At 38.0% G+C, this 12,429-nt stretch overlaps 1 protein-coding gene across 17 annotated transcripts in view; it reads left to right on the forward strand.

The window, feature by feature from the left end:
• The window catches only part of BCAS3 (BCAS3 microtubule associated cell migration factor), a 299,190-nt gene that overhangs the window by 58,806 nt on the left and 227,955 nt on the right, over positions 1–12,429 (forward strand). For all 17 annotated transcript variants that reach the window (XR_014936381.1, XM_085521677.1, XM_015880751.3 and 14 more), the window contains exons 12-13: positions 751–921; positions 8,995–9,088. Coding sequence is in view for 16 of the 17 variants with exons in the window: in XM_085521677.1 (XP_085377803.1) it covers positions 751–921; positions 8,995–9,088 (265 nt within the window). In the remaining variant the exon portion in view is untranslated. The remainder of the gene's footprint in view (positions 1–750; positions 922–8,994; positions 9,089–12,429) is intronic.

The following is a 12,429-nucleotide window of genomic DNA, read 5'->3' on the forward strand; positions in this document are numbered from 1 at the left end:
ACTCACAAAAAAGAAACAAACCCAGAACAAACCCTTTAAAAAAAATCATCATTTTTAGATAATGAAAGTCAGTGCAATTAGTATGTTTTTAATTCCACATCTGGAAAACATACAGACTGTACAAAGTGACTTTATTTGTGATTGGGATGGGTGTGCATTCAGGAGAGTTGTCCTTCCCAACACCTTGAGGTGGGAGTCTTTAATTTTGTTGGCTCTGAGTCTCATGTTCAGTTTTAATGCCTTCAGTCTCATGTTCAATTTTAATAAACAGAAAACATCATGTCTGTCCTGTCCATCAGAAGCTGAATTCCTTGAGTTTTGCACCAGAGGATATTCCCCATTACTGCACAGTCACTTTCTGTACGTAGCACTATTAGGTACTTACTCTGTGGGGTACGGAGCATGGGAGGTAGAAGGATCAAATAGTGAAGCAAAGGGAGAAAAGCTAAAGAAAGGAAAAATGTTCACAGTCAGATAACACTGAAATTTTATAGGTTTTTTTGAGTATGTATCAGGAGCATTTACATCAGAAATAAAAGCATTGAATAGGTAGGATGTGAAATCTTTTCAAGAGATTTCTCTTGCACGCAGCATCTTGCAGTTAAAGTATCGCTAACAAAAACATTTGTGTGCTTCTCATGTGTGCGTACGGTCTAGTTATAATGCTAATTGCATTGAGGGAAGAAAAACTCCAAGTAGATCCACAAAAGAGCCCTAAACGTTATTTGCTGGTTCTGTTTCTTTTTACAGACGATAAAGACAGGGCTCACAATGGTGGGGAAAGTCGTAACGCAGCTGACGGGGACGCTGCCTTCGGGAGCGACTGAAGAAGAAATTTTAGCTCATAGCAATGTTCGCCGGAGCCCTCTGGTGCCTGGGGTCATCACTATCATTGATACAGAGACTGTGGCAGAAGGACAGGTAATGCAGTTTGTGCAGCAACAGAATGAGGATTTGTTTTGACAGAAGTCATAGGAAAATGTATCTTATACTTCTGAAATAAGATTTTTTTTTGCTGGGTCAGGAACTTTTATGTGCACACGCAGCTGTGACAAAGTCCTGGTTGGGGCTGAAACGACGCCAAAATATATATTGTCCTTAGAACATATTTATATGGCACTTTGACAACATCGAGTGTGAAGTGTCAGATTTTGTTTCTCTAACACTTGTTCATAATTGACATTGATTTATGCTGATCAGTTGAAATGTGTATGTAGTCTGATTATATTTATTATAATGTGATATGGCAGGAAAATGTGATTGTGTAGAAATACAGTGAATTGTTTAATTCCAGTGTAAAAAAGAAGCTGGATATTTATATAGAAAAGCTTATAATTTAACAAAAATTACATTTAACATACAGTGAGATATAATCAAATGTGATGCTGTTTTGTGAGGTGTTTGTAGTGTTTCTCAAGTAACGTTACAGTGCCCAGCTGAGATAATCTACTGATAAATCCATCCAGTTATCCCCTAGACTTTGAATGGATGTTTTGAACTAATTGTCTCTCTGATAAACAACGGATATCTGTTTCTTTTCTGCTCGTCTCTGTCAGTCATTCCAGTTGTAAGTATCTTGTCCCGCAGTCAGTGTTCATAGTGACTCTCACAGTCTTCATGTCTATTGCAAGGTTACTTTCTTCTGAATGTTTACATTTACCAAATTTAAGAGTGAAAAAACCAATTTCTTTTTACTTCCATTTTTCCCTGTGTTTGTGTTGCTTATTGCGGATAATTTAGTAAGGTTTTAGTGACAAGTCAGTAGCTGGGTTACATTCTTTTCTTACCTCAGAAGAAAACAGAATGTTTTACTTAAAAACAAACAAATATGAACAACCTCAATGCGTTGTGTAAAACGTAGCTGTTCTGAAAGTTCATTTTGAAAGTAGCCAAATAACACAGCATCACATTGAGACTGTTCATATAACATCAGAGGCCCTTCTTGCAAATATACAATAGAATTTATAAAAAAGAAAGAGGGAGAGAATGGGAAAAAGAATTCATTTCACCTAACATCTCACCGAGTCAGATCTTAGAATAAGTCTGACCTTCGAGATTTGTTTTGACTTCCTGGGGAAAAAAAAAAAAAAGGTCTTTTAACTCTTCTTATACTGCCAAGAAAAAAAAAGAAAAAAGAAAAAAGAAAAGAAAAAAAAGAAAAAGAAAAATTCTGCTTCATAAATTTCTCATGAAGCTTTTTTAATGCAGTCATTATTTCTGATGGTCGTTGTCTGTGCTTTGATTCCTCTTCATATACCTAGGGAAAAAAAAAATGATATATCTTAGGTTTCAAGCCTTGTTATGTATGATTTAAAGGTTTTATGAACTTGTCCTCTGACCTTAACAATAGTAGGGAGCTATCAAGCCTAGAGGGCACTGTGGAAAAGTAGTTGTAAAAATGATAACGCTTGCCTTGTCCAAATAATGCTGCTGTAACATAAATAAACCATCAGTTCTAGTAAAATAATTTTGGGCTTGAATCTCCAGGGAAAGGGGCTCTAATTTAGATACCCTAATTGTTTGCATATCCTGCGTTCATATTTTTGTTATTTGAAAATTTAAAACAGTATTAAATCAATCCTTTATTTTCAATGCTAAGATTCAGTATCAGAATGAATATTACAGGGGGTTTCCTGGAAGAAAAAAAGTTCTTTTGTGCTGTTGGATTCTCATGGTACGGCAGACTTTTTACTGTATTTTTCATATTAAAATGTAGGTCTAGGAAAGAAAAAGTTTATTAAGAATAAACATGTTTTGGATATGCTCTGAATAACATCTGTCATCCAACCTGGTCCGCGTAAAGAACCTCCCAATGTGAGGAGCACAGTGCAGACTCTCAGTCCCACGGAGCTGCTGTCTGTCATGCCAGGTGGTTTCCATTGCCGTGCAGAAATGTAAGTTCTGTGCACGCAGCCGGCTCTGAAGGTGGCAGGGCCTGGCTTTGCCAGTGACACAACTTGATTTGTCCCTGGGTGCCTGGCAGCAATCCTGTGCAGCCCTGTAAGGAATGACACGCCACTGTTTGGGTAGTCCTGGCTTGTTCTTATAGCACAAGTGCTGACAGTGGGCACCCAAAGTGCAGTGTTCCATTCCATTCTGTTAAAATAGAGAAGCAAGAAGTAATGATGCTGTCTGTGTGTTCCCTGGACTGCACTTTCAGTGTACAAACCTTTCGTCCCTTGCAACAGAGATTTGCCTAGCAACTATGTAAATGTATTTGTGTGCACATACATCATTTTCAGAGTTTGGCAGCCTAACTAAGCAAGGGGAATTTCAGAAGCAGAGAGCTATTTTCTTATCAGCTGTCTCCTAATGTACAGGGAATGCCTCACCTCCTTTAGGTCTATAAAGATTTCTATCTACCTGTTATAATGAAATAAAATATTGCCAAGTAATAAAATATATCTTTGAGATAAAATATATAGCTGAATAGGAAACAAAGCCATTCTTAAAAGAGAAAGAAAATGTAACAGAAAAGGAGCAAATATAAGGCAAGTGAGTGTGTCCTTTTGAAGGAGAAAGAAGCACTTTTTCAGTGGGGGGGAGATTTTTGTGCTGCTGTGCAGGTTTACCTGCGAGGAGGGTTAAGGAACATGGTCTGGAAGCACAAGGCCAGAAGGATTAAGTACAGCTACAGGTTTCACTAATTTCTTTATGCAGTCTGCCATATCAAAGATACCCAGTGCAACAAATGAAAGATGGAACTCAGTGCATCTCATGGAATGCGCTGTGCTGCTGTGGCATGGGTTCATGTACTGCCTTACCTCTGAAAAATACACCATTAATGACCAGAGATGTCTCCTCGTGTGATCTTAAAGATCTGTGGGGAAAGTATTTTTAATCTTGTCTACAAATGTAGGTTCTGTGAGATCTTGTATCCCACAGCTGTTTGGTAGTTCCTACTTTCAGAATTGAAGCCACTTTAAGAAAATATGAAGTATGGAGCGTTAAATAAATGCGTAGGAATGTAGAAGTATTGGAGTTGGCTGTCATGATATATTTGTAAAGGGAGTAAAAATAATTACTGAGATGCCCAAGTAACTTTGTGGTAAACCAAAATATGTTAACAGGGCTGTGCGCTTGTTTAAACTTCCTTCTAATGAAGTGTTAGCAAACTTTGCAGTTAGATGTAATGACTATTTATTTGAATCCGTTAATTAGTTGAAATGGATAAAGCTAAAGCTGTACAGATGTCCTCTTTTTCAATAATGGGAATTAAATGTGTAAGACCTCAGCGGCTTGAGTTTAAACGAAAAATTATTTTCTTTCAACCTTTGTTTCTGTATCCTTAATTAATTCATCAAGCAGGCCACCCACGTGTAGGCTGCAATAATGACCTTTCTCCAAAGTCTCCAGTTTTGGGACGGAATGTAAATCTGTTAAACATCCCAACTTTGGTTGACAGAGAAATATTTGGCCGCTTAAAAAATACAGAACTTGGTTCTCAATGCTTCTGGTAGAGGACGTGATCGATGGCGCATCATCCTATTGCTTCCACAGGTTGTCCAAAATGCATGAAGGTATTTGAATAAGTATTTAAAAAAAAGTAACTTTCAAAGATCAACACATTATTTTCTTTTTTTTTTTTTTTTAAAGTTTTAAACTGTGATTGGTCCTTTTTTTCTGTTCCCTATTAACTTTTTATTGCATTAAAGAGGAATTTCCAGAAAACTGCACGCTGCTGCAGGTTTGAAAGTTCCTTTTCATTTGCTAAGAAGCTGATAACAATTGAACCAAACAAAGATGCTTATCGGGAACAAGAATCATGGTGAAAATTCATTCTAAAGCTAAAAGAGTATTCAATAATAAAGGTTTAACTACAGACATAATTTGACTGATCATTAACACCAGGGCTTTTATTTAGCAGAACAGCTTTCACAAAAGCTAATTTGATGTTCTAATGCTCATATATTTGGCATCAATTTTGTTCACTTTTTATATCTACGTGTATTACAGAAGAATTCTTTTTATATATAAATATAAAAAGTACAACAGGATTCCCTCAGAGCATAATACTGTCTGCCTTACTTTATTAAAGGAGATCTGTTTTTTGTCAAGAAGACATTTTTGTCTCAGATAAATGGTTCAGGCTGAGCATGAGGCTGTTTTGAGTTTATGCTGGATTCTATTAAAAGGAGTGCAGTAGTTAATGCCACAGATTTATCACTTTTAGCCCTTTTCCACTGATGTTTGACCTTGGCTATAAGTTGGAGGAGGCTGTCTGGGGAGGTCAGCTGGAGGGGGCTGGGGTTTGTGCATTTGCCGTAGGAACTGGGCTGGACACTACCCCATCTTCAGCTGTGTAAATCACCGGAGATCTTAAGTGTATGTGCACAGATCTCTTTATTATATAATACTCATATTTATAAATATTGCCAAAGTTATTTGTTTTTATGATGCTTAGATCATGCTTTCTTAATTTTATTAAGAGTAGGACCTGCGTGATTAAATTTGTGTCCATTTTTATTTGGGTTACTTTCATGTTTTATTTAAAAACATGTCTCCGCTGGGATAAGTGGTGTAATTTGCCTCTAAGGATTAAAATAATTGAAGTCATAATTACTAGTGGCTTCTGTTCAGCAGCATGGAAAATGCAACGAATGAAGAAAAATATTTCATAGGAGAAAAAAGCTTTGGATTAAGCTATCTCCTGCCCTGAATGCAAACACTGCTTTGTGATAGCAGATGTAATGATCCCCTAGGTGTACGTCTGTTTCTTTTACAGAGTGAGATAAAGAGGACTTTATTCATCTCCTACCAACTGCAGTGCTCTGCTGGACTGTAACAGAGCTGGCATGGGAGCTCGGTGGGTTCAGTCAAGGCTGGGCTCCCCTTGTAAGCTCTCTCACTGAGACAATGTTTGGGCATCAGCAATGGGCAGAGTGGTGATTTTCATCTTGGGAGGAGAGACTTGGCAGTTGTTTCTTGTTGGTTTTGTTTTTGTTTGTTTAAATGGGGTTTCTATGTGTAATGATGGGGAACTCTGCAAGGAAGTTACTTGAGCATCCTTAAGAACCTCAACGATGAAGCAATTATAAGAGTAATGCAAAGATTTATGAACTTTTCTTCAATGAGAGACTTTGTAGGGCCTTCTGCTGTTAATAGCTCAGTGGTTAAGAGGCCTCTACCTTGGAGAACAGAGCCTGCTTGGACTGAAAAAAAAATTGCAGCCTTGGGATTCCTGTGGGATTTGTCTCTATGCTTTGGGAAGCTGCATGAGCTGCTTCCATCGAGCTCTGCGAGAGAACGTGCACATGTTATTAGGCAATTTGTACAACTGGTTTTATTTCCCAGAAAAATGTCCAGCTCCACTTTTTCCAGTGGTCAGGAGCCATTAACTGGTCAAAAGGGGCAAGCTGGGAAGTATCAGCACTGGTTTGTGTGCTTCTCACTATCCACCGATGCTCTCCAGCACCTTCCCAAGCTCTTAGCTCCCATGAAGAGTGTTTTTTGAAATCTGTGAAGCTGTGTGGAAGAGGCTTTGAATATCTCCTCCAGTACTATACAGCTCCAGTCTTCATCTTTACCTCCATGAAATCTGCACTATTTCATTGAATCATTGGAATTGGACCTTTAAAGGTCATCTGGTCCAACTCCCCTGCAGTGATCAGGGGCACGTACTGCATTGATGAATTTATATCCATATAATGATCTTTAATACCAAAAATAATAAATTCTAGTATAAAGCACTTTGTATTACGTAAGCATATTGCTGTTCTCTTTAAGTTATATATGAAGGGAAAAACCTGCGCTGTGATTTTTGAGCTGGGCAGGCTCTGAGCTGGAAGGGCCCCATCCAGAGAGGCTGTGGCTGATGATGTGTTGAAGTCCACTGATGCAGTTCCTGCTGCAGGGTTTTTTTTCTTCCATTCCTTGTAGTGTTGAAATTGTAAAAAGTGATGTATGTTTTCTGTAACTCTCCAGTGCAGAAGTGTAGGGAAAGGGCAAGACAAATGTTGCAGTACAGTCTGAGGATTTAAACACAAGTTTGTGATTTAATGGAAGTACGTTCCTACTCCAGGAACAAGGATTTCTTTCCATATTACCTTCAAAAATACGAAGAACATTTCTTTAACTTCATCCTGTTTTGCATAGTGCATTTCTATGAGTGTGCCTCACAATGGAGTATCAGCACTCTGTGGCTGCAGTGGTATGTGGATCACAACCGGAGTGCTGAATTCTCTGCAGTCCGAGGATTTCCATGTTTTTCAGTAAGGAAGGTGGTTTTGTTGCTGCTTTTGTTTTGTCTTGGCTGAGTTAACCTGGATGTTATGCCAGTACATCCTTCTTCCTTTTATTTCTATCACAAATAATGGAATTGTAGTGCAGTTTGCTGTATCTGAAGTTTGCTGTATCTGAGAATCAGCTCCTATAGTGAAAATGGCAGATTTGACAAAGAACTTGTAGCTTAAACACAAAAGGTGTTATTTCAGGAAGGTGATTGTGAGCAAGGATGATGAGGGTGGTGCAGTTACCATTAATTTAAACAGAACAACAAAGTACATGCTGAATTCATCCACTTTCCAGTCTGAAAAAGGATACAGGTTGTTGTATGAATGGCTTTAGCAGTGACTGAGATGATGCTGATACCTACAAATCTCTACATTTCTTAGATTAAATAGTTTTGTTTGATGGACTGAGTTTAGAAACCCTTCAGTTTGGTTTGTATGGTGGGTTTATGATGCTACTTTATCATGTATTTTTAATTAGTGAAATGTTTAGGATAAGTCTCTGTTACCTGAAAGTGGAAACTGTGCAAAGATGATACATAGAAGTTGTTATAGCAGTTTATATAGCCTGAGAAAAGAACACAGTTTCTTTGAAAAGCTCTTAGGAAGATCTCCAGACCCTTTGGTTAGTGGTTCTGGAATGAGCACGGAATGCTGACAACGGAAAGCAAAACCATAATTGTGCTTATGTGACAGTGCCAAGTAATTGGAACGTTTAAAGTAAGTCAGGCTCAGGCTCTGCATTCATATTACGTGACTTCTTTAAACATTTAAAGATGATTTCTCTTTTTGAAGCATAAAAATATCTTCAAATTATTCTGATATCTGTTAGGAATAGGAAGTATTAGAAACATTTTGGATTGTTTTCGAAGCAGCAAACAAACTATTCTGAACTTGAAATGGGGAATTTTGTACTATTGCTTCCATATTAAGAAGGTGGTTCTTGCTTACTGCAGATACCATTTTCTTGAGTGCTTTTCTGATAGATCTTTTTCACTTTTTTCTTAACTTAGTCTGTAACATAATGTAACCAAGGAATAAAATATTTCTTAGGCTTTTACATGTTTTTGATCCACACATCATTTGTTTCTCTTCCACTACTCTTAAGTATATCTTTTCCTTCACAAAGAATTAGACACTAGTGATGCTTTTAGTTTCAACACCCTTCCATAGGCAGGGCTACCAATCACTACATCAGGCATCAATCCATGCTGCCCTGGGCATCATCCAACCCAGTCTTGAACTCCTCCCTCAGGGATTGAGTGCCCACAACCTCTCTGGGCAGCTTTTGTCAGCGCCTCACCTGACATTTCCCCTGACATCTAATCTATGTCTTCCCTCTTTTAGTTTAACTGTTCCCCCTTGTCCTATTGCTATCTACCTGTGGTTTTCCTCCTGCCTCTATCAGGTCTCCCCTGAGCCTTCTCTTCTCCAGGCTGAACAATCCCTGCTCTCACAACCTCAGATTCTATGCAGCCATTTATACTTACTGTAGCAAAGAAGTAATAGTTCTCCAGTTTTGCTTATTTGAATAGGATGAGTTAATAGGGATTGTAAGCCCTTCTTGGTGGTAGCAGGTTATTTAAATGTTTTTCACTCTTTATCTGAAAAAATTGCAGAAGATTGTTTTTATTTCACACGCAGTCTCATTTCAATTTCATTCCACTGTGTGTATCCTTTAAAACAAATCCTGTCTCAGTAACATGCTATTTTCAATTAAGTGTGTTTTTACTAATCTTACTGTGTTTCCATTAATATTATGCAGGTACTTGTCAGTGAGGACTCTGATAGTGATGGTATTGTGGCCCACTTCCCTGCACATGAAAAGCCTATTTGCTGCATGGCTTTTAACCCTAGTGGTAAGTTACTTTACTAATTTAATGCAATAGTTTTGTTGTTGTTTTTTTGAAGCAAAGCACACATACACCTACTGCTATTATAACTGACCAGTTCTGTTCAGCATTGGATGTTCTGTTCATTGGTGAATATGAATTTTGTAGACGTTTCACACTGATGTAGCTGTTAGGTTATGGTATAAATGCATCTAGCAATTCACGTGTAGCAGAAGCTCTAAGGAAATGTGTTTTGTTTGCTCTCCTGCTGGCACAGCATCCAGATGTTCTGACAGGTATCCAGAGGATCAGCATGTTTCTTAAATTATACTACTGCATAAGTATTAAAATAAAATGAGTGACTTCACTGACACCAATTTCTAAAGGAACTTAAAGCAGTGTTACGTGTTTTGTTCTTGAAAAGGTTGCAGCTGTGTGTCTTACTTCTAAGTGAAATCATCTCTGATCTGAAAATACTTCTACGAAACTCCTCAAAAGTTCCCATTCCTCTCAATAAATGAAGAATAACCATGGGCAGCAGAGATTTCATCTGTTAATAAATCTTCATGTGACAACTGACATGCTTATTATTCCATTTTAAGTCAGCAAAAAAACGGTTGATTGCAGTAGTAGTGAAAGAAATGGCTGGTGAATCAACAGCTTCCTCTGGCCAAAATCAGCCATTTCTAAACAAAATGCCACAGGGATCTTGGGGATGAAGTCCCGTTTCAAAGAATAAAGCTAAGTGTCTGTCATTTACATTTTTACTTGCAGTGACCAGTTGGTCTTATTCTGACATCCCATCTGTTATGTCAGAACTCTTTAGTAGTTGTGTGCAGTTTGTAGCATTTTCACTGTGAGTTTTTGACATGTAAAACTGTATTCTCATCTGGTTGTGTTTTCTTCTGTTACTTAAGAGATTTTGTTGTGGAACTCCGTGGGATATAAGTGAGAATCAACCACGTCAATTCCAGAACAGTGTTATTTTTGCTTTGTACTGTGGCAGGAAGGGAATAAATACAATAAGTCAAGTAATGCTGATTAAGCAAAAGAGCTGCTTAAATCAGAAGATTGTATAGATTTTAATTTAATGTTTTCTTAAGATAATTTTATGATTATATAAGTGTATGGCAGACAGTGTTCATGCCAAAGTAAATTAATTTTTTAACTGAATATTTGCATACTATTGGATTGCTAGTATTATAATCTGGTGCCTTTGCTTTACTCAGGTGCTAAAATAAAGATCCTTTGTGTGTGATGTAGCAGACTGTTACCTGAGGTCTGATGGTGCTGTAAGGTATTTCAGGGGAAGATGCTTTTTCCAGTCCCTTATTTTTGACAGTTTGCAAGTACTGCATTACGAGGTATTTGTTTGGGGAGTGATTTACAGCAAGGTACTGAATCACACTGCGTATCTTGGGTACAGAGCAATATCAAAACAGTTGAAAACTATTACCTCAGCTGCTTCCAGTATGAAAACAGCACTTCACAATGTATCCTGGGTTCTTTATTTAGCTTCAAGGCAGAATTTCATTTGAAGCCAGTATTGTAACATCATCTTAATCCATTATGTCATGGTGTATTGCCAGTCAGCTGCTTTCATTACAAAGCAGAACAAAACAAGAAGTGGCTTTTGATACTGTCATCTTCTGTTGGCTGCTTGGACTGAAAAAACACCTTTACTCATAAGTCCAAGTGCTGTCTGTGATGCTGCAATAGGACATGGTGAGTGCAAGCTGCTGCCAAAAAGGCAGGCAGTGATCTATTTTAGTGGACTGCTTTATTATCTGTGTCTGATCAAATACCCTGATTTCATCATGTCTCATCTGAAGGGCTCGTGGGATCTTCAGGTCTGTAAAAACTTAAATATTATCTTAAAAAAAAAAAGAAAACAAACCAAAAAAAACCCCACAAAGCAGCAACAAACAAACAAAAATCCACCACTGATGCTGGAAGCCACTGATGTTTAGTGGACGTAAACTACAGATGTGTGTGATTTCTGTGTTCCATGGCCAGGACAAGCTGCGTTCAGAAGGTATTGATTCCCAGTCAGATAATGCTGGGGGTTTGTGCTATGTGCTTTCATACCAAACAAGGTGCTTGCAAGGGGTGTGGTAACGAACTATAAGGAATTAGCAGGACAAAATTTATGGATTTAGTTTTTAGAATAGTTCCTGATAAGGAGTAATGTATTTTTTTGTTGTTGTAGAGGGGGATATCCAAGAGAAGGGAAAAAAGGCTCACTAATGTCAGTAAATGGCAAATTTTCCACAGTTTTTCTTGTAGAAACCAAAAAGAATTCTTTTTTATTCCTCTGCAATGCAAATAAATGGTGCGGATGTCCGAGCTGGGTTGAGTGGCAACCAGAACTTGCTGTAAGTGTGGCCCATGGCATCAGCTGCATTACAAGTCTAAAAAATGAAGGAGCAAGCAGAGGTGTCTCTGTGCACTACTTCATTTTGCTCTGGAGAAGTTTCTGTAATTATTTAGATCCACCTTTTGCTCAGCCACTGCTTTTTTTTTTTTTTCTGTTTTAGAGGCATGCAAACACAGTAAACTTGGCATACAGTTAGCATTTTTTTTTCTTTAATTAGGCCTATGGCTGCTCTGAAAATCCAGTTGTAAAATAGCGAACAAGCTTCTGAAATACCATTGCTGAGTGTGCATAGAGGGCACTGTGGGTGTCAGTGAAAGGCAGCTGCTGCAGGCTGCGGTAAGCGTCGGGTCCACCCTTATATTTTTGGACAAAGGAAGAAGCCTTCTAACTTTTAGGAGGACTTTTATTAAAGCCTTTCAAGAGGAGAGTTAAGTAATACAAGGAAGTGAAGTAATATTCATGCTCTGGGGACTCTATTCCTGTAGCTCTGGCACATATGTTGATGTAGTGGGAACAAGAAGCTTATACTCACAAAGACTGTAAGAATGCTTACTTAAATTCACATATTAAATGAAAATCGCTTCAAGCTTCTGTATGGGTGCTTTTACTCAGCGTTAGTATCGGGATGGTGTATTTGGGCTTGATTATTCACTTTCAGATGAATTCAAGGTTGGTTTATTATGCACGGTGTCCACAGATAGGTAGTACAGTTTACTAATTCGGGTAATTTAAATGATTTTTTCAGAGTTCATTTGTGTACATATTTTTCCTAATTACACTTATTCGAGGAAAAAACATGGATAGCTTCAGTGTGGGTCCAGGAACAAGGCTGTCTTTTATAGGATCACAGTCAATACACCTTGGGTGCACAAAAATAACTCAGTTTATCTAGCAACACCCTGGGTTACAAATAAGTCATCTGCATGATTGGTTCTTTTTGTTGAATATATTATGTGCTCTGTTTGTGTGGTTTACTGGACCACAGTCTTAA

Source organism: Coturnix japonica, chromosome 22 (assembly GCF_054131305.1).
Source record: "Coturnix japonica strain WE chromosome 22, WE-NBRP24, whole genome shotgun sequence".
NCBI lineage: Eukaryota > Metazoa > Chordata > Aves > Galliformes > Phasianidae > Coturnix > Coturnix japonica.